Genomic DNA, 23,440 nt, shown 5'->3' on the forward strand with positions numbered 1-23,440 from the left:
CAGCTCCTCCCCCGCCTCACGTGGGCCCGCGGCCTCCAGGGCAGGGGGTGGGGGGAGGGGGGTCGGGGGAGGGGGCAATCCGCAGAGCCCCGCCTTCTCCCCCGCGCCCCTCCCCGGGCTTGCAGACCTCTGCCAGCCGCACCAGCCTGGCTGGGGTCAGATAAGCGCTACCTCAGGGGGCTCGGGGTGAAGATACTCCCACCCCACCCCACAGCCTCCCCTCCCACAGCTGCTCCATTATCGCTTTCTCTTCAGTTCACTCGGCGGGGATGAACGGAAACGCTCCACCGGCTGCGGGGCCCGGGCCGAGGGCGGTGATAATCCGCAGACGTCGACGCGCCCACTCGGCCGGCTCCCCGCCCCCGCCCCCTCCCCCTCCCCCTCCCCGGGAGCCGAGCGCCGCGGAGACCGCGCCGCCCGCCGAGATGCGGGGGGAGATTAGCGGCCGCCCCGCCCCGCCCCGCCCCGCCCCGCCCCGCCCGGGGCCCCTGCGCCTCCCGCGGCGGCCTGCGCACCCCTCCTCCCTGCTTTGAGCTCCGAGGAAACCTCGCGAGTAGGTCCTGGCTCCCCAGTCCGGGCCCCCGCCTCCCCTCCCCGCCCAGGGCCCCAGTGACAGCCCCTGGGCCGCCAGCAGGCCGGAGCCAGGGGGTCCAAATGGGAGACGGTCCTGCCCGCCCGGCTTCCCTAGGGTCACCGGCCCGACGGCCCTTCGAACCGGCTGGTGGCAGCGGGATGGTGCCACCTGCTGGCGTCCGGGGAGAGGCCTCGGGAGGAGGGACTGGTGGGGAGGCGCTGCCGCCCCCGGCCCCGGCCCCGGCCCCGGCCCCGGCCCTCCGCCAAGGGCGGGCTGCACGATCGCTTGGAGCGGCGACTGATGCGGAGAGGCCCGGACCCCCGGACCCCGTTCTTCCCGCTCCCGGCCCCTACCCCGGAATTCCCGCCCCACCTTTCCCCAAGGCCTCAAGCGCTACTCGTTCCGTCGTCTGAGCAGCACAGACAGCGATCCGGGGCTGGACAGCATCCTCAACACACGGAAAAGGGAGCAGAGTTGTAGCTTTAGAAACATATTACAGCATCAGGCACACAGGAGGGAAGGGCAATGCAGCCCCAGTGCCAGGGATCCCCATTCCCAAGGAGCAGGTGGGGCGGGGGGGTGGGGGTGGGGCGCTGCCCAACCAGGAGCCGTGCCACCAAACATATGAAAAAAAATACTTTATTCAAAAACACTGTTTACACAAATGTGTGGCCTATGTACAAAGTACACAAGAATCCCTCTCCTTGTCCCCACCTTCCTTCAGGGATGTTTAGACCTGAGACTCCCCACCTTCTGCCACCAGCGGCCCCCCACTGCATGTCACATAGCCTCAGAAGGAGGGGCGCATGAGGCTGGGAGCCAGGCCTTCTCAGACCTCAGCGCTATGCAATGGTGACGAGGCCTGTTCCAGGTGTACCCCCCAGCAGAGTAGACAGAGACAGGCTTTTACCCCTCGCTCCAGATTGCACAGGCCTGCGGCAAGCAGCTATAATTGATGCTGCCTCTTACTGCAGGGTTTTTTCTTCCAGGAGGGGAGGGAATCAACACTGAAGTCCCGGGCCCTCTGTTCACCCGCCATGTCCTTGACCTGTTCCTGGCCGTGTCCTACCTCTCCTGGGAGCAAGGTTGCAGAGCGTCAGGGAAAGGTGGCTGAGGCCGGATGGAGGGAAGGGGAGAGAGCTGGAAAGAGAACAGGACTGGGCAACAGCACCACAGATGTGAAGCCCAAGTACCCTGGCTGGAGGCCAGGAGGCCAAGAAACTACATGCTTACAGCAGCCCTGACAGACCCGACTCCAATGACCCATTTCTGCTGTATTAGGGCCACGGCCTGGATAAGCGCTTGGCTCACAAAAGTCACAAGTCCATAGTCATTAAACTATAAAATATTACTCAAAATTGAACCCCTGGCCTCCCTCCCGAAGGGAAGAATCAATAGACCAACACACGTTGAGAGCAGATGCACATACATAAATGCACATGTACAAGCTTTGAGAGTCAAAGCTTCTAACTCAGGAGTACGACTTAAGCTTAGAGACATGACCTGCCTCCGGGGCCCTTCTTGAATAATTTCATTCAAACAAGTGCTAGGCAGTAAAGGCCCCTGCAGGAATAGGTTTGCCCGCATTGCGTGCCTGCAATAGCAGCAAAAGCGGCCCCTTCTAAAACAGACACAGGCCCCACGTGCTCTTGGGATGCCCTGATCTGAAAAGCAAGAGGGTGACTGCTGTCCCAGGAGGACAAAGGCAAGACAGGCACATCTTGTGTGTCTGCACGCACACACATGCACACACACATGTACGTGTGGACATGTGCTGCCAGCAGAGGCACCAATATATGCACAGCAACACTAAAATCACAATTAACATGACCCCTTCACACTGAGTGTTGTTTCCAAAGAGAAGCCTGGGATTCAAGCATTCATGAGAGGGAGCCTCGGGCCCCGGTGAAAAGACCAGCAGGTGGGGAGAGGCGGGGATCCAGACTGTCCATTGGGCGGCGTAAGAGTTCCTCCACGTGCCGGGCTACGTCCATGGTCTCATCCAGGTCAAATTCTCCATCCTGGTCAAGGACAGAGTCAGGGCTGGGAGGGAGAGGGCGAGGGAGGTCAGAGGGAGCTGGTGTGCCTCCAGCCCCCTCCGTACTCAGACTAGTCTCATGGGAACAGGAGTGGCTCTGCCTGGACGCCTCCCTAACCCCAAATTGAAAACGTCAGTTGTTGGCTCATTGGGAGATACTCAAGTTCTAGTCTCAACTCTCACTACCTTCTTCAGTGGATTCAGAGAGTTCCTCTCCCCTGCCCCTGTCCCTCTCATCCTCTGCAAAACGGGGCAGTTGGACCAGTGAGCTTGGCCCACTGCAATGCTATTCCGCTCTATTCTGGGCTCCTTCTGCTGAACACCTACATCAGACTGAGCCTTTTAACCATGTCACCTTAGCCACCTGTTAGGTAGGTATTTACTCCACTTTACAGGGGGGAAAACTGAGGCTCAATTTGGAAACTTGCGCAGGGCCACCTGGCTGGCAAATTGATTCAGGACTGGTCTTTGTGACTTGTAACCCATGGTCATCTCACTGTAGCTTGTGCCTCCCAGGCACCCAGACACATCCAGCTGGGGCCACCCATGGCTCAGAAGAGAATTATTTCTCTGCCCTGGAAACTCCAGAGGAAAGCAATTGATACCTTGTTTCCACCCAACTCCTAAGAACAACAGCTTCACCTGAGCTAAATGCTTTTACCTGTACTCTCTCAGTCCTGCCCCCAATCCCATGTGGTAGGTATTCTTGCCTTTATTTTACAGATGAGGAAACTGAGCATCTGGGAGGCTCAATAATTTTCCCAAGGCCACACAGCTAGTCAGCCTCAGAGCAAGGAGCCTGCTATGTGTAGCCCATGCTCTACACTTTTTACTGACTGATCCCCCTCCCTGCACCTGGGTACATGCTAGAGCCCGGCCTGGGTGGTCTTAGACCTACAGGAGCTCTGGGTCCCTTTGCCCACCAGCCCTCTGGGGGCCCAGCCTGAGGCCAGGCGCCCAGGTCCTCCCCGAGAAGCCCCGTGAGAACACAACCTACTTCTGTGGGTACATGTTATAATGAGCCTGGGGGCACACAGCCGGGGAGGGGGCCTGGTCCATGTAGGTGGCACTGGCCCCAGCAGAATCTGTAGACGCGCTCACAAACCTGCAAGAGAAACGAGGCAGAGCCTCAGTGGCCTCACGGCAGCAGCTGACCTGGGGAGGGCTCAGGGTGTGTGGAAGGACAAAGTGCCCACTGTGCCTGGGACTCCAGATGTGGGCCTGGGGCCCTGGGTACTGGTCCCATTGACACTAAGCCCAGTTCCCTCTCCAGGGGGAAACTGAGCCAGGTTTCAGGGGGAAGGGAGGGCTGGGCCACGCAGGGCCTGTGAGCGGGAGGGGCAGTGTTGAGGGCTGAGGGGTGCTGAGGGGAAGAGAGAGGCAGTGGGAGGCCAGAGCTGGACCCTGGGTACTTACTCAGGGACCACCTGCTTGATCTGTGGCTTCACGTATCCGTCTACTGCTTTAGCTGCCAAGAGGGGGGAACAGTGATGAGAACCAGTCTCTGGGAGCTCAAGCCCACCACATGCAGCCTGCCTCCTATTCCCATCCCCCAGGGCCTTGGCAGGGATGAGATTTCCCAGACTATTCCTATAAACACCTGCTGATGGCCTCGGCCTCAGGGCCACCCAGACCCCATTGCTCTCTCGCTCCTCGCCCCACCTCTGCCAAGGAAGTAAAATCAATGCCAAGCAGCAAACCCAACAACGGATTGGGGACAAGTTGAAGATGAAAAACTTGTCCATTTTGCTTCCTACACTCAACTGGCGGGGTGAGGGGGGGGAGCGGGGACAGGTTTGAGGGTGGGAGTCCTGAGAACAGCCCATTAAGATAGGAGTAACGGGTGATCTGCCAGTATGATTATCCTGCCTCCTTTGCCAGCACTGGTGTCTCTTCTTCCCAGAGTGCAGAAGGGAGAATCCACCCAGCTTTTTGGTTTGCAGAGAAGATAGCTGGGTCAGAGGTTTTGATTTCCCTCTCGGTTGTAAGTTCTGAAACCCCCTCCATGAGCTCTGCACCAAGCCATGGACCCAGTCCACAGGGGAGATGGACCCTGGGCTCTTCCTGGGGAGTCCCCGCTGCCTGGCCCCAAGAGCTTTGTCTACAGGCTGAGGAAGGGCCCAGGAGCATCAGGGTGAGACACACCGAACACAGGGGTGTAGTACTTGGAGAAGACCTCATCCTTGGGCCGGTCGGGAAATACGTAGATGAGATAGTTCAGGTCCCCCAGCCGGTCCGCCAGAGACCGGATAGAGAAGTCCCGTGTGGTGAATGGCTTCAGGTTCCACAGGTTGCGGTCAGCTGTGAAAGGGAAAGGCTCATTCCCACCACCCACCACCCTCAGGGGCAGGGGCATGGGGTTTGAGATCAGGCTTGTAGAGACATTTGGGGTTTTACTAGCCTGCTGTGACAGCCCATCCCTTGTTTTGTGCTCCTTTGGCATAGGGTGAGCAAGTGACCATGGGACCATTCTACCCAGCGAACCAAGCAAGGAGATGCCAGCAAGGCTAGGTCAGGGCAGAGAAAGGAGAAGAACCCAGAACTGCTGAAGAACTTCCCCAGCAGCTCTGGAGGCTATGGGGCCAGTGATTTTAGGTTCTCCACAATGGAAGATGGTAGAAAGGGAATTCAGGTCAAGTCTTTCCCCTGGTGAAACCTTTTAAGGATGCAGATGTCATGGAGAATGGGGAGCAAGGACATGGGAGCCCAGGCTCCTGGGGCCAGAGTGTGGGCAACATAGAGCACTCACGAGAGTCAAACTTCCAGGCAATGGTGATGCCCCCAATTTCGGAGTCGCTAAAGCGCAATAAAAAGGTCCCATCGGGCTTGTTGATGAGCAGGTCATGGGCCTGTTGCTTATTCACAAAACCTAGGATGGCCCTGGGTGCATGGAGCATAGAGTGTCACTACTGGGCCAGCGTCTCCTGTTCCCTGAGTCCATGGCCTCCCAAACCCTGGGCCTCTCCATTCCTCACCCGTCATTCCAATGGGGCTTGTGATGCTTCTTTAGCACTTCCATGACCCCATCGAACCACTGCCAGAAGGTATAGTTCCAGCCGGGCAAGTTCTCCTGAGAGCCCCCAGGAAACCCTCAGTCAGTCAGGGTTTGTGGCCCGGTCATCGCAGGTGGCCCAGGAAACAGTCAGTGCCCTCTTGTACTCACACATACTCTCAATTCCTCACCTGACCTGCCCCCCACTCAGCAGTCCATAAACGGACACAACCCCAGCCCATAGCCTAGCAATGAGACAGTAAACCCGACTCTTGCCTCTCAGACACAGAGGTTGGGGGTAGGAAGTGCCCAGAATTCCCTGAGCTGGACGAGACCTCCAAAGTCATTTCTACTACAAGGTACAGGTGGGGAAACTGAGGCACAGAGCCGTGAAGGGCCTGGCCATAGTTAACAGATCTAGGACAGGGATCCTGACTCCCAGCCCCAGGGTCCTTCCACTGTCCTGCTCTGGCTCTTAGAGCTAAGTGCAGTTTCTCATTGCCCCTTCTTCCATTCCCTGGGATATTAGCTCCTGTCTCTCCTGGCTGTAGGAGAGGGCAACTCAGGATGGAGGGTGGGGCACTGACTGAGGCCAGTAACCTATCTGTGAGGTGGGGAGAGACTGGCAGGGCATGGGTGGTCCCAGGCAGGCAGCTGGAGGCAGTTCCCTCACCCTGTTGAACTGGGACCAGGACACCGACATGCCATTATAGTCTTCAAGGTGGCTGCTGCTGCTGTTGAACAGTTTCTGTGCCAGGAACACGAGGTTCTCCTTGGTCAGGCCCCGGTTACTCTGCACTTCAGCCTTGAATTTCATGTTGAGCGCCTCACACAGCTGTGGCCACAGCACTTTGTCAGGCACGGCGAATGGCACCCTGCCCTGAGAGGGAAAGAAGAAATATTTACACACACACACACACACGCACTCAGATACACAGATACCACTCGAGACAGGACTAAGAAAGATCCAGAAAAGGAGACACAAACACAAGAGAAAGAAAGGCAGGGTGGCAGGGGCAGAGGGGTGGGCATACGGTGATAGAGACCCAGACTAGGAGTCTGGGATAGAGATCAAGGACTCAAACCACAAGCTGAAGTGAGACCAGAGACCAGAGCCCAAAGTCTAAGCTCACAGATTTAGGAAATCCCAGTCCTGAGACCCAGACCCCAGATGGTGCCTGAGGACGTGCCATGGGTGGCGCACTCACACAAGCTGCTCCTTACCTTACCTCAGCTCTGATGTGGCGGTGGGGCTGGTGGGGGATCACCCAGCAGGGGCCCAAGGGGTTGGGGCCTACCCAGGGAGACTCCTAGGGCCCAGGGGGGCTGGGGGAGGGGGCTGAGCTGGGGATCCCACAAGGACTCACCGGCTCGGCAAAGGCATTGTCCCACAGCACGGTGGCCGTAGCATTGTGGTCCTGGCTGCCGTGAACGATGACAACCACCGGAAGGGACAGAGTCTACAGGAGTTAAAGGAATGAGTATAGAAGGCACACAAGCACCCACCTTGCCCTCACATAGCCCTCATTCCTCACCCAAGATCCCACCCACAAGCCCTCCCAATCCAACCAAGGCAAAATCAAACAAACACAACACAGCAGGCTTCTTCTTGGCCCATTACCTAAGCTCTGTGGCTGGTACCAGATTATAACTTAGCAAGCAGGCACCAGCAGACTGAAAGCAGGTTTTCTGATAGCCTCATGGGCTAAATGGTCCGTGACCGGGTGAGGATTCAGAACTCTGGCTTTCCCAAACCAGTCAGGTGGCCTCGGCTAAATCTTCACCTTTCTAGGTGACCTGTGGGGGCTGGTAGAGCCCGGCCTCACCTTCACCTGGAACACAAGCTCGTTGCTGCCAACGCTGAACTGAGACTCAAACAGGACTGTGAACTTCTCCTCTGTCACAGACTCTGCGCCCCTCCGGTCAGCACGCTTGATCCTCTTAAGGGACTGCAGGGTAGGGCATGGGGGCGGCGGATGAGGAGAGAGCGCTGGTTACAGCTACTTGGCCCTGGGCAGACATTCCCTCCAGGGGTCAGGCCTTGGCCTCACCATGTTTCTGAAGTGCGCGCTCAGAGTGCCGGTGGCTTGGTGATACTCCATCACACAACAGTTGTTCAGGATCTCTCCACTGCACTCACTGAGAAGGAGAGGAGAGCCCTGTCATGTGGGCCCCGGCCAGGAGCAGGGCTCTGTGCTTGCCCTGGGCCGGGGGTTCACGCCGGGGAAGCCCACCAGCAGCCCAGGCCTCGTCCCCCAAGAGCATTTTATCTCCAGGCGCCAGGGTGGCTCTGTCAGTTAAGTGGCTGACTCTTGGTGTCGGCTCAGGTCGTGGTCTCAGGATTCAGGGGATCAAGCCCAGAGTTGGGCTCTGCACTCAGCATGGAGTCTGCTTGTCCCTCTCCCTCTGATCCTCCTTCTGCCCCTCTCCCCGCTCTTTCTCTCTCAAAAAAAAAGAAAGAAAGAAAGAAAGAAAGAAAGAAAGAAAGAAAGAGCATTCCTCTCCATCTCTTGGGCTTACTTTCTCATTAACCTGAGAGTAAAGCAAAGTCTTCAACGTTGGGCTCTGGGTCTCTGTCATTAGGTTAAAAATTCCTTCAACATTGAGATTGATGTGGGGACCTTCAGGGCCCTCTGGCAGCTTCTAATGCACTTAACAATAAAAATCATGACCACAGCCAACAAGGACCCCATGGTCAAACCCTGCCCCAGTTCCCTGGCCTTAGTGGGTTCTTCTCCCCTCACATAGGACAAGGGGAGCCATGCTGACTTGTCTATTTGCTGAACATTCAAACTTGGTGCTACCTCAGGACTTTGGCACCTGTTCTTCCTATTGCCCCAAACATTCTTGACTTTCTTGTTTAGGTCCCAATTCAAATATCTCCTCAAAGAGGCCTTCTCCAGCCACTCACATGGTGAGGTAACATCTATCCAGATGCTGTGGCATCACTCTGTTTTCATTTTCTTTCTAGAGTTCATCACTTTTTGACACTGCTGTATTATTACAAGCGTATAATTGTCTCCCTCCTGAGCCAACATGTAAGCTCTAAGAGAATGAGAACCTCTTCGCCTTCTTTATCATCCTGTCCCCAGACCCCATGGTAGGCACTCGATACACAGGACCAAGTCTCCCACTTCACTCATTTATGCCCTCATCCATTCATTCACTGCATCCTTTGTGGGCAGCCTGCCCTGATCCCTGGATCCCACTCGGGGTTCTCTAGCCACATAAGCCTTCTCTCCACTCTCCTTTTGGTCAAGGCCCATGTTCTCTCTGTCTGAAAGTCGTCTCTCTCTTCTCCCTCCACATGTTCTCACCAGCCACTCCCATTCACCTGCATCCCAACACTGCCATCCTGCCCCTGCCCCAAGACCTCCTTCTGCAGGGCCCTACATCTCCCCTGTCACACACAATGCTCTTCTCATGACTGCCACCTGCTCTGCTAGGTTAGGCAAAGACGGGACCAAGTACTGTGTGGATCATCGCTGTGTCCCAGTGATTAGCACGGGTGCTTGAACAACCCAACAGTGCAATCCATGCAGACCAACTATGTGCCAAAGGAACAAAATATATACCAGGACAGACAGAATGAACTAGAGAGACACTGGACTATGGCTGCAGAAAGGGAGGCTGAGCTGCTCCATCACACAGGACCCTGGCTACAGAATAGACATGAGCTTCCAGGCCAGAACCGAGGGAGGGGAAGGCAGGGACTGGGGCACACGTACTTGCGAGTGTTCTCATTCTTGAGCAGCGACTTGGCCTGCTGCTCGCTGATGATGGTGGCCTTCACCTGGGGGGGGTTCATGTGCACGTTCAGCTTCCCGCCCACCAGCAGGCGCACTGTCGCTGCAAACTTGGTCTGGGTCTTCAGGACCTGAGGGGGCTGCTTCTCAATAATGAATGTGCTGCAAGGACACAAGGGACCAGACCAGACATGATGCTGGCTCAGGAGACGGGGCCTGGTCCCTCTTGTGGGGAGGCTACTGGGGTTCGAAAGGTAAAGGAAGAGCACATGGCATAGTTCCTGTTCCCAGAGAGGCCACTGAGAAGTCAGAGGAGATGGTGGGCCGGGGGAGGGGGGCAGTGAAATGACTCAGCAGCTGGCACAGGCTGGCGGGGGGTGGGGGGAGTCCATGTAGCACCCACAACAGAAACCCAGCAAGGTCAACACCAAGCAGCCATTGCAACTGAGGACAGAGGGCTTTGGGACCCAGGCAAGAGACAAGGACTCAGAGAGGAGCTGCCCCCCAACCCCAGGGGCAAAGCACCTGCCTCCCCCAAGGCAACCACCTGGGGCTGGGCGTGGCCAGAGGCAGCAATCACCTGGTCACCAGGGCTGAGATGATGTCTGTGATGGTGGCATTGACCTCGGCTAGCATCTCCTCCACTGGGCCGGGGATGGGCAGCTGCTGGCAGAGGTGCTCAGCTCTGCGGATCTGCTGCCGGTTCTGCCAGATGATCTCGGCCAACTTCTCACACCTGCACGGGGGCCCCAGGCCACCGGGAGGGCAACAGAGTCACCCCATCGCCCGGGCTCCAGGCCCCAAGTCCCAGCTCCAGCCTCACCAGGGAAGGCTCTGCACCTAAGCTCCCGCCCCTGTTCACAGAGCAGAGCAGAGCAGAGCGCCCTGCCTCTCAGGAACACACAGAACCATGTGGGAGCAGCAACTCCAAACTGAGTCCACTCAACCTGAGTGTTGCTCCGCACACCCAGCCCTGCCCTCCTGCCCCCTCCCTAGCACAGTGACTCCCTTCCTGGGCAGGTGGCACAAGATGGAGGCCCCAAAGTCGCTATCAGAAACCAGAACCCCTAGTGAACGAAGCCTTGCCACGGGGCGGAGCGAGCTGGCTGCTCAAGGAAATGCAGGAGGCAGAATGAGCAGCTGGTAGCACCATTCCTGTCCCGGGCCATCCCCCATTACCAGGACTGTAGCACGTCCAGGCTGCCCTCGGGGGGCCCTCCGTTCCCTGCCAGCTGCTGCCGCCGCTTCCACTGGATCAGTTCATCATCCAGGATGATGGTCTGCTGCTTCCGCAGCAGCTGCAGGGTCTTCTGGTGCTTCTCGGCCAGCTCCTGAAGGGAGGTTGGGGACAGCAGGCCCTCCTGGGCTCCCAGACAACAACCCTGCAGGCCTCACTCGGGAGGCACAGGCCTTCCCCTCTCCCAGACCTGCTCTGCCTCAAGTGCCCCCCACAGGAAAGAAGGATCTGGCCTCCAGCTCTCTCGGGTCCTGCTCTCTTCCTGGCCTTAGCCCTCCTTCAGGTTTCACGGGTAGCTCAGGATGCGGACTGCAAAGCTTGGGAGGAGAGGAGAGAGGACGCAGATCCCACTTACCACGCGGTACTGCTGCAGCGTCTGGGCCTCACGCTGCAGCCAGGCCTCCAGGGACACTTGCTTCTGCTGGAGGGCCGTCTCCCGGCTCAGGCGCTCCTGGGGATTCAGCTGCGCCAGCTGGGAAAACTGAGCTACAGGAGGGGACAGGACACCCATGACCATCATCTCCCAGCTTCCTGCAGGAAGCCCCGTGCAACACACACACCTGTTCTGGAGGAAATACCCTCGAGGGTCTGCCTGACATCTGACCAATGGAACCTGGGCTCCTAGCGGCCAGGGGGGCCAGACCTGACTCTGGTCCCTGGCCTCTCCACTCTGATCTCCCCTTTAGGGAGTGTGCAGCCAGAAGGAAGCCTGAGGGCACAGCGAGGAGGATCCTGCCTTGAGGCCTCCACTCCCACCTCAGTCTACACAGCTGCCTGCCACACAGGGGTCTAGCATGGAGCCTCGCTGCCTGGTTCGCCCTGTGCCCTCACCATTTACTACTAACTGGGTGAACTGGGGCAAATCATTTCACTCTTTGGTGCCTCTGTCTGTCCCTGTGCAAAATGGGAGAATCTCGGCCCCTGCCTCAGTGGGTCGCTGAGGATTACAGAAGTGATGATGCACAAAAGGCTCAAGGAACCGCCCAGCACAACATGGATGATGTAGGTGAGTTAGTCCTGGCTGGTTATAGTGACTTACAGAGCAGGTTTTTTTTTTTTTTTTAAAGATTTTATTTATTTATTCACAAGAGACAGAGAGAGAGAGAGGCAGAGACACAGGCAGAGGAAGAAACAGCAGGACACACACACACAGAGAGAGAGAGAGAGAGAGAGAGAGGGGGACAGGCAGAGGTAGAAGTAGGCTCCATGCAGGGAGCCTGACGTGGGACTTGATCCCGGGTCTCCAGTATCATGCCCTGGGCTGAAGGCGGCGCTAAACCGCTGAGCCACCTGGGCTGCCCACAGAGCAGTTTTAAAGGGTGACAGAGGGATCCCTGGGTGGTGCAGCGGTTTGGCGCCTGCCTTTGGCCCGGGGCGCGATCCTGGAGACCTGGGATCAAATCCCACGTCGGGCTCCCGGTGCATGGAGCCTGCTTCTCCCTCTGCCTGTGTCTCTGCCTCTCTCTCTCTCTCTCTCTCTCTCTCTGTGTGACTATCATGAATAAATAAATAAAATCTTAAAAAAAAAAAAAAAAAAAGGGTGACAGAGCCCAGTGGCGGCTCGGTCCCACCCCTGTCACAGGGCAGAGCCTCCTCAGGGAAGCCCCAGCCCTGCTGGCCTGGGTCCCACCCCTGGAGCACAGCAGCCTTTCCTAGGGAAGAGGTGTTTCTCTAGGGGCTGGGAGGGGCCTAACATGTTTGTTTGTTTGTCCAGGTTGGGTTACTGTGAGCTCAGCTGAACAACCAGAAGGAGATGGAGAGGCATGGAGAGGGACAGAGAGGGACAGAGAGAAGGCGAGAGAGAACGTCCAGGGCCCACTGGTCACACAGAAGCAGCAAGATTCTCTCAGGAGAGGGAGGCAGCTTCTCTCCAAACTAGTGTTGGGACTCACCCATGGCAGCAGCAATATGGAGTCAGGGAAGCCTCCTTACCCTTTTACCAAAAATCTATTACAAAATACTTAAGACCCAGGGAAGGAAGAAGGAATGATGCAAGGAACACCTGTGTATCAATAACCCAGCTTAAGAAACCATACATTTCCACGGTAAAATCACACCTACACATCCTTCCCTGCTTGCAAACCCATCCCTGCCTCTAAAGGTAACCCCTATCCTAAATGCTGGGATTATGATGCCTTGCCAATCACCTTTCTGAATATCCCAGTGTCCTCACTTGGGCTGAGTCAAGGAGATGTGAGCATCGGCAAATCATTGGTAAGTTCACAGCAGGCCTCAGAGGGCCATGTTACACTGACCTAGGCCCTGTCTCATGGACACACAAATTGAGATAGATTAAAGCAAATCTAGACAGCCCAGAGAAGCCCAGAACGAAAACACAACTGGAAATACGGTTCTGATCCCACTACCGGGGACTGAGAGAGAATACTGTTCAGGTGTGTTATGCAGCAGAGTAGTCCTGAGGCCGCCTCAGAAATCCTGCCAACCAGAGGGAGGTCATGGTGATCCTCACACCTGGGCCCAACCTCCCTAAGCCAATGACCCACTTAGGTCTCTCCTGGCACTTTGCAGAAGCTTCTGGGAGGGAGGTCAGAAGATGTGAGGCAATTGTCTTCTCTGCTGAGGGAGCTGAGCCTTCCCTCACACAAACAGATCAACAGTCTGTGTTCCTGATGAGTGAACTTGATAAATGAGACAACTGACATTGCATGATGGGTACAAACCCAAAGCAGAATCTAATCCAAACCCATAAGGAGGAAACAGAAAACCCAGGAATAGGATCAGAAGTACTATGAACCATCAAAGGCTTGGGGTAGAACTGATAGCCTGGGGGTACCTGGGTGACTCAGTTAAGCATCTGACTTCTGCTCAGGTCATGATCCCAGGGTCCTGGGATTAAGACTTGCATCCGGTTCCCTGCTCAGTGGGGAGCCTGCTTCTCCTTCTTGCTCTGCCCCTCCCCTCACTCTTTCTCTCTCTCTCAAATAAATAAAATCTTAAAAAAAAAAAAAAAAAAAAAGAACTGAGCCTGAATTCTCCTATTCCCAAATCTAGGAAGAAGGCTATTCTTTCTCTGGGGTCAGTCTGAGATGGATTCACAGGAAGGCATGCTAGAATCATCTCACCAGTATTTACTCAACACCTACTATGATTCTGGCAATGTGTTGAGAAATTCAGAGTACAGGAAATACTGACACAGCAGGGTGAAGAGAGCTCAAATAGTTAAAATGGCATAGGGGCGCCTGGGTGGTTCATCAGTTAAGCATTGGACTCCTGATTTCTGCTCAGATCGTGAGATCAGGGTCTTGAGATCAAGCCCTGTGTGGGGCTCTGCGTTCAGGGGGGAGTCCGTTTCTCTCCTCCCTCTCCCTTTGCCCCTCTCCCTGCATGGTCCTTCTTTCTCTCTCAAATAAATAAATCTTAAAAAAAGATAAAATAAAACAGCATAACAGCATTCCAAAAATATTTAAATAGTTTTTAAAAATGAAGGAACAGAGGCAAATAAAATTTAGGGAGAACACAAAATAAACATTAAAATATAGATCTCAATGCAACTGTATTAAATAGTACATTAAATATTAGTAAACACCTCAATTAAAAGCAGAGATTGTCAGAATACACATAAAAGCAAGATTCAACTATATAGTATCTACATTTTTTTATAAAGATTTTATTTATTTATTCATGGGAGACACAGGAAGAGAGGCAGAGACACAGGAAGAGGGAGGAGAAGCAGGTTCCATGCAAGGAGACCAATGTGGTACTCGATCCCAGGAATCCAGGATCATGCCCTGAGCCAAAGGCAGACCCTCAACCACTGAGCCACCCAGGTGTTCCTATTTTATCTTTTTTTTTTTTTTTTTTAAGATTTTATCTATTTATTTGAGAGAGCGAGAGGAGAGCTTGAGCAGGGTGTGTGTTGGGGGTGGTGGGAGGGCAGAAGGAGAAGCAGATTTCTCACTAAGCAGGGAGCCCAATATAGGGCTGGATCCCAGGACCCTGGGAACATGACCTGAGCCAGAGGCACTTAACTGACTGAGCCACCCAAGCACCCCAGTATCTACATATTAAATTTTAAAAAACAGGGATCCCTGGATGGCCCACCGGTTTAGTGCCTGCCTTCGGCCCAGGGCATGGTACTGGAGTCCTGGGATTGAGTCCAGTGTTGGGCTCCCTGCATGGAGCCTGCTTCTCCCTTTACCTGTGTCTCTGCCTCTGCCTTTCTCTCTCTCTGTCTCTCGGTGTCTCTCATGAATACATAAATAAAATCTTTATTTTATTTTTTTAAGTTGCTTGCATTTTATTTTATTTATTTATTTATTTATTTTTTATTTATGATAGTCACAGAGAGAGAGAGAGGCAGGGACCTAGGCAGAGGAAGAAGCAGGCTCCATGCACCGGGAGCCCAACGTGGGATTCGATCCCGGGTCTCCAGGATCACGCCCTGGGCCAAAGGCAGGCGCCAAACCGCTGCGCCACCCAGGGATCCCTAAATAAAATCTTTAAAAAAAAAAAAAGAAGGCTGGAGTGGACTTCAAGATAAGAAGTATTACCAGATATCAAGAAAGGCATTTCAAAGTTATCAACGTAGCAATCAATCAGAAAGACATAATAAGTATAAACTTATATGCATCTAATAACAAAGCTTCAAAGTACACAAAGAATATTTACAGAAATAATTGGAGAAGCATACAATTCCACAATATAATAGTTTTTGATCCCTTTTCAGCATCTGATAGAACAATTAGGCGCCCCCCCCCTCCAAAAAAAATCAATAAAGACATTGACCATGGTGGTTCTTAAAGTGTGGACCAGGGATTCCTGGAGGCTTTCCAAGAACTTTACTGAGAATCTACAAAGCCAAAACTGTTTTCATAAGGTCTGAAGACCTTGTCTTTTTCTCTTTTGATCTCTTATAGGAACACAGTGACATTTTCTAAAGGCTACAAGATATGTGCTCTACAACAAATTGAAACCAAGACCCAGCTATCTCATACTAAACCTCACATTAAAGAGATGTGTAAAAATCTAAAAGCAATTCCACTCACTAAATTTTGTTTTGGAAAACGCAGATTTTTTTTTGGTTTGGGGGATTTTGGGGGGTACAACTTTTTTATGTTAACATTATGCATTATGTTACATATGTTAATATTAATTAACTTAAAATTGCTACTTTTAAATGAAATAACTTTGAAATACACCTTCTTTCAAAGTCCCAAAGATACATTCACCAAGATAGGACATACACTGGGCCATAAAACATGTTTCAATAAATTTAAAAGAACTGAGATCAGGGTGCCTGAGTGGCTCAGTTGGTTAAGCATCTGCTTTCAGCTCAGGTCATGATCCCAGGGTCCTGGGATCGAGCCCCCTATCTAGCTCCCTGGGGAGAAGCACCTCCCTCTCCTTCTGCCCCTCCACCTACTTCTGTTCTTTCTCAAATAAATAAATAAAACCTTAAAAAATAATTAACATAAATAAAAGAATTGAGATCATACAGCGTATGTTCTCTGACAATAGTGGAATTCAATAATAAAATGCAACTAAAAAAAAAAAAAGACCAAAAGGAAACGCAAGTGAAATCAATAATGATATGACATCTAGGGAAAAAAAAAACCAAATATTTGGGAATTAAACAATATACTTCTAAATAATATGTAGGCAAAATAATTATTCAGAAAAGAAAATATTTCAAAATCATGAAATTCAGCTAAAGCATTGCTAAGAGAGAAATTTAAGCTCTAAACATATGTATCAGAAAATAAAGGCTAAAGTCAATGACCTGTGGTTTTACCTTAAGAAGCCAAAGAAAGAAGAGCAAAAGAACAGGCAACTTGACACTTCTTAGTCTCACTAGGATGGGGCCTATGTGGAGTTGGGAGAAGATGGACCATGTCCCAAGACTCCTCAAATTATACTGAGAGTTAATTTGTTCTGAGTTAAATTTTCTTTCCCCACACACTTATCATGACGGTCACTGGAAAACTATAGACATAGGAGAAAAGAGAATTTTCCACTGTCACCTCCTCTTTCCAGTTCCATATCCTATCAGGGAGGCTCAAGAAGGGGCATTTCTGGAGTTCTACCTTGCCCCAGCCTGGTTCAACAGGAGACTCCCAATCTAAGTCCTTCCTCTGATTGGGGAACACCTTGTCCATATTCATTCATTCATTGAGCTACTCACTGAATACCTACAATTAAGGAGAGAATATTGTTTAGTAGAGTACAGGGATTTTATGACATATCTCTAGTTGAGATCTGGTTCCACAACTAATAAACAATCCAGGCCAAATTACCTCCTCTCCTGGAACCTCAGTCCTACCATCTATAAAATAGGGATGATACAAACTATCTACTTCCTGGGGCTGTTGTAAAGTTTGGATTGAAAAAATGCATGCAGGGACACCTGGGTGGCTCAGTTGGTTGAGCATCTGCCTTCAGCTGTGGTCATGATCTCAGGGTCCTGGGATGGAGCCCCTCATCAGGCTCCCTGCTCAGTGGGGAGTCTGCTTCTCCCTCTCCCTTTGCCCCCCCCCCCCGCCCTCCCTCACCCATCCTCTCTCTCTCAAATAAATAAATTAAATCTTAAAAAAACAAAAAAGAAGAAAAAGGAAAATGCATGCAAAGCCTGAAGTCTGGCCCATAGCAGGGGCTCAATCACAGGGAACCATTACTTTACTCCAAAGCTCCGAGTAAGGCTCTGTGGAAGCAGACACTCACCCTGGATCCTCAGGCTCTCCTGATATTGGATGATGAAGTACTCTTGAGTCTGCTGCAGCTTCTTCAGTTCATTCTCTGTGTCCTGTGTGACCAGTCTCAACTCCTCAAATGTCTGGTTGATCTGGAGGTGTTTCTGGGACATGGCATCAACCAGGATGCCAGCTGGAGAATTACCCTGGGGACATATTAGAGGGAAAGTGTAGGCCACAGTGAGCTGGGCAGTGAGGATGGAAGGCAACCTCAGGCTTTGGGGAACACTACGATCACAGACCCCAAACTTCAAATCTAGAGTAAAAAGGGTAATTTGAGTCAGAAGGATAGTCATTTACCAGAATTGGTGTGGAGTTGGAAAGAAGGAGGGAACACAGGTGACCTGGCAGATTATGGCAACTTCATAAAGCACAACAGAATCTTCTATTATTATAGTTCTGGCGTCCACCAGAATCACCCAAACAGGGTCTCTCTTTGGAGAGACTTGAACTCAACACATCCAGGAGTTACCTGGGTTTTCCTGTGAATGATGATGACCCCTCATTCCACATCCATTCACTGATCCAATGTCTTGGATCATGAGAATTGCTGGGGACCCAGTGGAGAACAAGGCTGGGTGAACACACATCAACTGTGTCCTCACACAAGATCTTCTTGTAACTGAGGGAATTTACAGGGGAGGCATCAATAAAGCCTTGGATCTGGCCATTTAAGTGACCTGGTCTGAACTATTCCTTCAGCATCTGGCTGAGAGGAGACCAAACCTTCAGGGCCTTTCCAGTAAACTGTTATCAGAATAAAATCCAAACTCCTTCTATAGCCTCCGCTGCCCTAGCTGGTAGCCTCTGCCTACCGCCCCCCCACCCCCGCCCCACTGCTGCCCAAGCACATCAGGTACTTTCCGTTCTTTGAATACACAAACATGTTCCTGCCTCAGGGCCTTTGCACTTGTTCCATCACTCTGGAACATTCTGGCACCAAATCTTCCTAAGGCTGGCATTTCAACTGGCACCTTTTCAGAGTGACTTTCTCTGATGGGTCAATTTCAAATAGTACCACCCTTATCTGAAAGTGTCTTGTTCTTTTTTCTTTCTTCCTTGTCTGCCTCCCTGCACTAGGATATACGCTCCCTGAGTGCTAGAACCTTGTCTGTCTTGTTCACCACAAAATCCCCAAGGGGTAGGTCATCAGAGGTTTTCAAGAACAGCTTGATGTGGTTGGGAGAAGGAATGATGTCCCCTGTGAGCATGACAACCCCTATGCTATAGACATGTATTTCTTAATTGGAGCTAAATTCATTCATATGTTTACAGAGAGTTCTGCGGTGACAACAAGTCAAGGGATATAAAAGTTTCCTAGAAGACTCTTTGTGACCTGGCTTTTGCCTCTCTCTGGCTTTACTTATTGGGGTTCCCCAGTTGGCTCCCTTCCCCCCAGTACCACTGGCTACCTGCAAGTCTTCAAATGTGCTAAGATGGTTCCTACCTTCCTACCCACACATATACTCTTGTTACTTTTGCTCATCATTCCTTCCCCCTCACCCCTATAGCTTAGACACCCCTGTCTTCACGACATCCCCCTGCCAGGCTGTCCCAGTCTGAGCTGGGTGCTTTTTCCATATATGCCCCCTTAGTACCCAGCTCAGCCCTAGAGAATTTATCACTGCTTGAATTCCTTTTAGGTGAGGACCAGGCCTTTATCTGTCTCCCCAGTCCTAGCCCACAGGACCTCCATAATTGTTTACTGGATGAACTGTAAAATTCCTGACATCAGCATCCACAGCAATAAATAAATAAGCTCCAGGCACTATTCTGTGGTCTGTACCCATGTGATGCCATGTTATGAAATTCATCTTGCTCTACTCTGGATAATATAATGTTCGTCCCATTGTTCAAGCAGATGTGCAATGCTTCCAAGATTACAGAGCCTGGGGGATGAGGTTCTAAGCCTCACCTCTCTGAGCTTGCCAGGGTTCTCTTCTGACACAGATCTCAGCTCCACCACTCCTCACAGACACCACCAGAGAACATTCCTTATTTCACCTCAGTACCATTTATTAAATGACAAATCATTTCCCTAGTGGTTTGTGATGCCATGTCCAGTGTGGGTTGAATTTCCAGGCATGTATGCATGTGTATATGTGTGTGTGTTTAGGGCCTCCTTTTCTGTTTCATTGGTCTGTTTGTCTATCCCTGGCCCACACAGTATCTCATTCAACCCTGATACCAACTCTATAAAGTAGATGCTGGTACTATCTCCATTTACAATTGAAAAAACAGGCTAAGCGAAGTTAAGTAACTTACTCAAGTTACACAGCAAGTAAGTGCTTGAGCTAGGGCCTGAAGCCAAGGACTGTACATGCATGTACTGTTCCTTCTCACACTTGCCCATGTCCCTTATCTCTCCAGTGCTCTCTTGCCAGCATTTATAAAACACAGTTGTGTCTGGAGAAAAAGACATGTGGAAGGATTCTCAGCTCCTGTCCCCACACCTGTGGGACACTCACATTGTTGGCTTCTCGCACCAGCCTCTGTTCATTGTATAGAATATGTCGGATGCAGCGGACCAGCTCCATGGGGCAGCCATCATATGTGTTCTGAAAGAATCCAACAGCAGTTCTGATTAGCCACCCGCCACTCCCACCATGCCGGTCGTGCCGCCTACCCCCCACCTCAACCTTTTTCTCCTCCAGCCTCTGGCTCAGCTTTCCCTGAGAAATCTCAAGAACTGTCACCAGACACCACTATCTCTCCTTGACTCGATTTCCCCTCCCAAAGCTTTATATTTGGTTTGCAGTGCATTAGAAACTCAGTTCACAAAGTTTACAAAATACTTCCAATCTGCCATCTCCTTTGGCTTTCAGAGCATGGATCCTATGATGCATGCAGAAACTATTATCCCTATTTTGCAGATGAGAAAACTGATGCTCAGAAAGGTTAAGTATTTGTCCAGAGGCAAACAAATGAGCAGATGACTCAAGACTTGGGGCATCCAATGCCAAGGTCAAGGTACTTTCTACCATGGCCCTGGCCCTGGGTTCCTATTTTGCCTTCCTCTTCCTCCCAGCTTTCTCCTGTTTCCCTCCTCTTCTGGGATGGACTTTTTATTGCTCTGGCACCCTGCTGCTTGTATTTAAGAAGGGTTCTCTAAAAAATATAAGTAAGTTCCAATAAATGCTTGGCTGTGATTACCACCCACACCCCTTTCCTGCTTCCACAAAAACTTCCTCTCCCCCCTAGACTCTTCCCGCTACCTCCCCAACCTTCCCAGTTAAGAAGTCACATCTTAACAACTACATCCTTCATTCAAGGCTCCTTTATCCAGCTCTCACCTTCAGGGCAGTTCTGCCCCTCTTCCACCTGACTTCAGCTGTTCTGGCACCTTTAAAAGCGTCTTAGGAGGGATGTCTGGTTGCCTCATTGCCTCATCCCCTCTTTTCTAGGACTTTCAGGTCTTCCTTTCCCTAGCAAAGTACTCTTGACTCAGTCTATCCCCATCCCCTTTGCTTCATCAGTTTAGAATGCCACTTCACCCATCTCTCTTCTGTCCGTTACAAACACACACCTCCTCTTGCTCTGTAGCATGGTAAAGGTATCGACAGGTCTGATTTAGAAAGAGGGGGTGGGGGAAATTGAAGAGCAGAAGTCATGGAGCAGCTCAGGGTCACACAGTGAGTCAGTGACCAGGCCAGGAAAAAACCCAGGGGTTCTGACGCTGTAAAGAGAATGCAGACACTGCTTTCCTGCTGATGACCTAGTGTTCACACCCACCTGCAGCTGCGAGGCATAGTGCCCCAGCTTGATCTTCAATAAGAACCCATCTTCCCCGACTTGGTGCTCTGCCTTCTTCTGCAGCTCCTGCACCAGGCCCTCCAGGAGCTGGGTGGCCTGTGCTCGGTCCTGGGGATTGTCCAGGTCAATGGCATCCCTTGGGGCAGGGGAGGGGAGAGAAGCCTACTGTGATGTCTCCTTGGGCAAGAAGGTCAGGCACCAAGAGGGACTTGGAAATCCCAGGCTCTGGTGAAGGGCACTCCAGAGCTCACAAGACTTGTTCCCTGGCAACTCCACAGGCCTTGGAGTCTAGAAACACCCCCTCTCTCCTCCCAGGGTCCCATTTCCCTGTTCCCCTTTCCCAAGGACGCCACCCCTTCCACACAGAGGGGCAGAAAGGACCAGAATCACACGAAACCACAAAGAGGAGAATTAAAGGTCAAGGGGCCTGGCTGGTAGGCCCCGCAGCGGACAGCTCAGGGCAGGGGGACTTACCACGGCTGGCTCTCGATCCACTGCGCTAAGTAGTGCCGAACCTCGATGGGGAAGTGCTGCCCATACAGCACCTGCATCTGGCGCAGGGCATCTCCCTGCAGCTGCTGGGCTTGGATCCAGCCCGCCATGTCTGTTCACCTAGGGTGGGCAGGGGGCTGCAGAGGCGTCTCTCCGCCACAGGGGTGAGGGCTGGGCCTGCCTCCTCCCTGCCGAGCCCACCCATCCCTGGACCGCAGTCAGGCCTGGCCCCTCCCCTCCCACAGACACAGACACGCTTTCCTGTGCGGGAAGAAAGATGGTGAGGAGGGGAAGGCCGCCCTGCCCTCCAACAAGGAACCCGCTGAGGCTTGGGGAGGGGCTCTCGAAAGTCAGGTGCCCTCCCCCTCTTCCTCTCCCCTCGCCCCACCGGGGCTTCCCCGGGGGTGGGGGGGAACAGCTAGAAAACTGAAAGAGAAACTTGACGCCGAGGCCCACGGGCCCTCTGGGGAGGGCTGCAAGAACCCCCACTACCCTGCCTCGAGCCCCCCGAGTCCCAGTTTCTGGGACGCGGGGGGCGGGGTGCTATTCTAGCCGAAAGTTGGGGGACGGGACCGACGGCTCCCCCTAAAAGCTCGCTCGGTCCCCGCCGGCACGTGGCTGGGGTGGTTGGAGGAGGCGGGACGGGGGAGGCAGACGCTGCCTCTTCCAGGGCGCCCCCCGGCCGTGCCCGCGGTCTCCCACGGTCCAGCCCGACAGCGCCCCCTGCTCCCGGTGCGCGGGGACGGCGCCCACCCTCGGCCCCCTCCCTCCGTCCGCGTCCAGCGTCCAGCGCCCGGCACCCTGCGCCGCACCGAGGCTCCCTCTCCGGTCCCGGACACCCGTCCCCGCGCCCGGGCCGGCCGTCGGGCTCCGGGTCCCGGGGCGCGGGGGCCGCGGCGGGAGTCGAGCGCCCCGGCTCCGCGCGCGCCGCTCGGGCAGCGCTGCCGGGCCACCCACCTGGTGGCGCCGAGCGGTCGGGCGGCGGGGCCGGCTGTGCGCCCCGCGGCTCTCGCTCGCGGCCCGGGCTCCCGGCAGCGGCGGCGGCGGCTGTTACTACAGGAAGGAGCAGAGAGCAGCGATTTCCTCCTCGAAGGTCAGCTGCCTCCGATAGACCATACACAGCGCGCGAGCTCTCGCCAACACCCCTCCCCGCCTCCGCCCTCGGTCGCTGGCTCCCCTGCGAGTGCGCAGCGGCGGCCGCGGCCCGGGCCCCCGGCGGCGAGGATGGGCGGCGCCGCGCCCGGGGGCTGCCCCGACGGCGGGGTCCCCCGGGAGTCCCAGGCGGCCCTCGCCCGTGGGCCCCGGACCTGCGGGCAGCAGGCTCTGGAATGGCCGGGGATGGGGGTGGGAGAGCCGGGAAACCCCGGCTTCTGGAAATCCCAAACCAGGGCCTCAGTTTTCTCACCTGTAAAAAGGGAGGTGGGAAGGGTTGGACTAGCTAGAGATGCCTTCCAGCTCTGCATTTGTCATCTTTTGAGTCTCTAGGTTAAAAAAGTAAATGTAAATGTGTGTATGTGTGTGTGTTTCTGTGGGTTGGGGACACGGCTTTTGTGACCTCAGAGGCAAAGCCGTAGGGAGGGGAAAGACTGGGGATTCCAGAGAACGCGCCCAGTTCACCACCAGGGCTCCACCTCCCCTCCTTCCATTCCTCCCACCACCCTGAGCTCGCCCCTGCAGTGGAAACAGGAAAGAACTTGGCAGTCTTATGTTTCAAACCCCTCCCCAAAATTGTGCAAAGAAGAAATGGAAGCCCAGAGAGGGGAAGGAGCTTGCCCAGGGTCACAGAACAGGCATATGGCCTGGTGTGCAGACTATGATCCATAAATGAGCCTGCCCCTCTGCTCACCCAGTCCAGTCACATCTGAGGCTGGTCCTACCTTCAGAAAGGTCCAGGAGGGCTG

The 23,440-nt window shown here is 53.5% G+C and overlaps 1 protein-coding gene across 2 annotated transcripts; it reads right to left on the reverse strand.

Moving 5' to 3' along the window:
- Window positions 1–1,197: 1,197 nt before the first annotated feature.
- Window positions 1,198–23,440, reverse strand: STAT5A (signal transducer and activator of transcription 5A). 2 transcript variants are annotated; one of them, XM_055331007.1, is made up of 20 exons: window positions 23,417–23,440; window positions 22,945–23,020; window positions 21,522–21,659; window positions 21,027–21,183; window positions 19,763–19,852; window positions 17,266–17,440; window positions 10,943–11,073; window positions 10,530–10,681; window positions 9,931–10,086; window positions 9,333–9,512; window positions 7,656–7,743; window positions 7,431–7,553; window positions 6,972–7,064; window positions 6,278–6,484; window positions 5,588–5,682; window positions 5,362–5,492; window positions 4,758–4,913; window positions 4,029–4,080; window positions 3,610–3,717; window positions 1,198–2,617 (listed from the first exon to the last, which is right to left on the reverse strand). In XM_055331007.1, exons 3-20 carry the CDS (start codon window positions 21,647–21,649, stop codon window positions 2,455–2,457), a joined length of 2,385 nt encoding a protein of 794 aa, XP_055186982.1. In that variant the 5' UTR covers window positions 21,650–21,659; window positions 22,945–23,020; window positions 23,417–23,440; the 3' UTR covers window positions 1,198–2,454. The 2 variants fall into 2 exon arrangements, with proteins under 2 accessions (XP_055186982.1, XP_055186976.1); XM_055331001.1 differs by lacking the exons at window positions 22,945–23,020; window positions 23,417–23,440 and adding an exon at window positions 22,497–22,630.

This window comes from Nyctereutes procyonoides, unplaced genomic scaffold (assembly GCF_905146905.1).
Source record: "Nyctereutes procyonoides isolate TBG_1078 unplaced genomic scaffold, NYPRO_anot_genome, whole genome shotgun sequence".
Lineage (NCBI taxonomy): Eukaryota > Metazoa > Chordata > Mammalia > Carnivora > Canidae > Nyctereutes > Nyctereutes procyonoides.

What these genes read in the sequence shown, in the direction of transcription:
- STAT5A (XM_055331007.1), bottom strand. Translation starts at nt 21,649, where the DNA reads ATGGCGGGCTGGATCCAAGCCCAGCAGCTGCAGGGAGATGCCCTGCGC. An exon ending in ACTATGCCTCGCAGCTGCAG is followed by an intron (nt 19,853 to 21,026) that starts GTGGGTGTGAAC and finishes GGATTCTTTCAG; the next exon opens with AACACATATGATGGCTGCCC. An exon ending in TATAACATGTACCCACAGAA is followed by an intron (nt 2,618 to 3,609) that starts GTAGGTTGTGTT and finishes TCTCCCTCCCAG; the next exon opens with CCCTGACTCTGTCCTTGACC.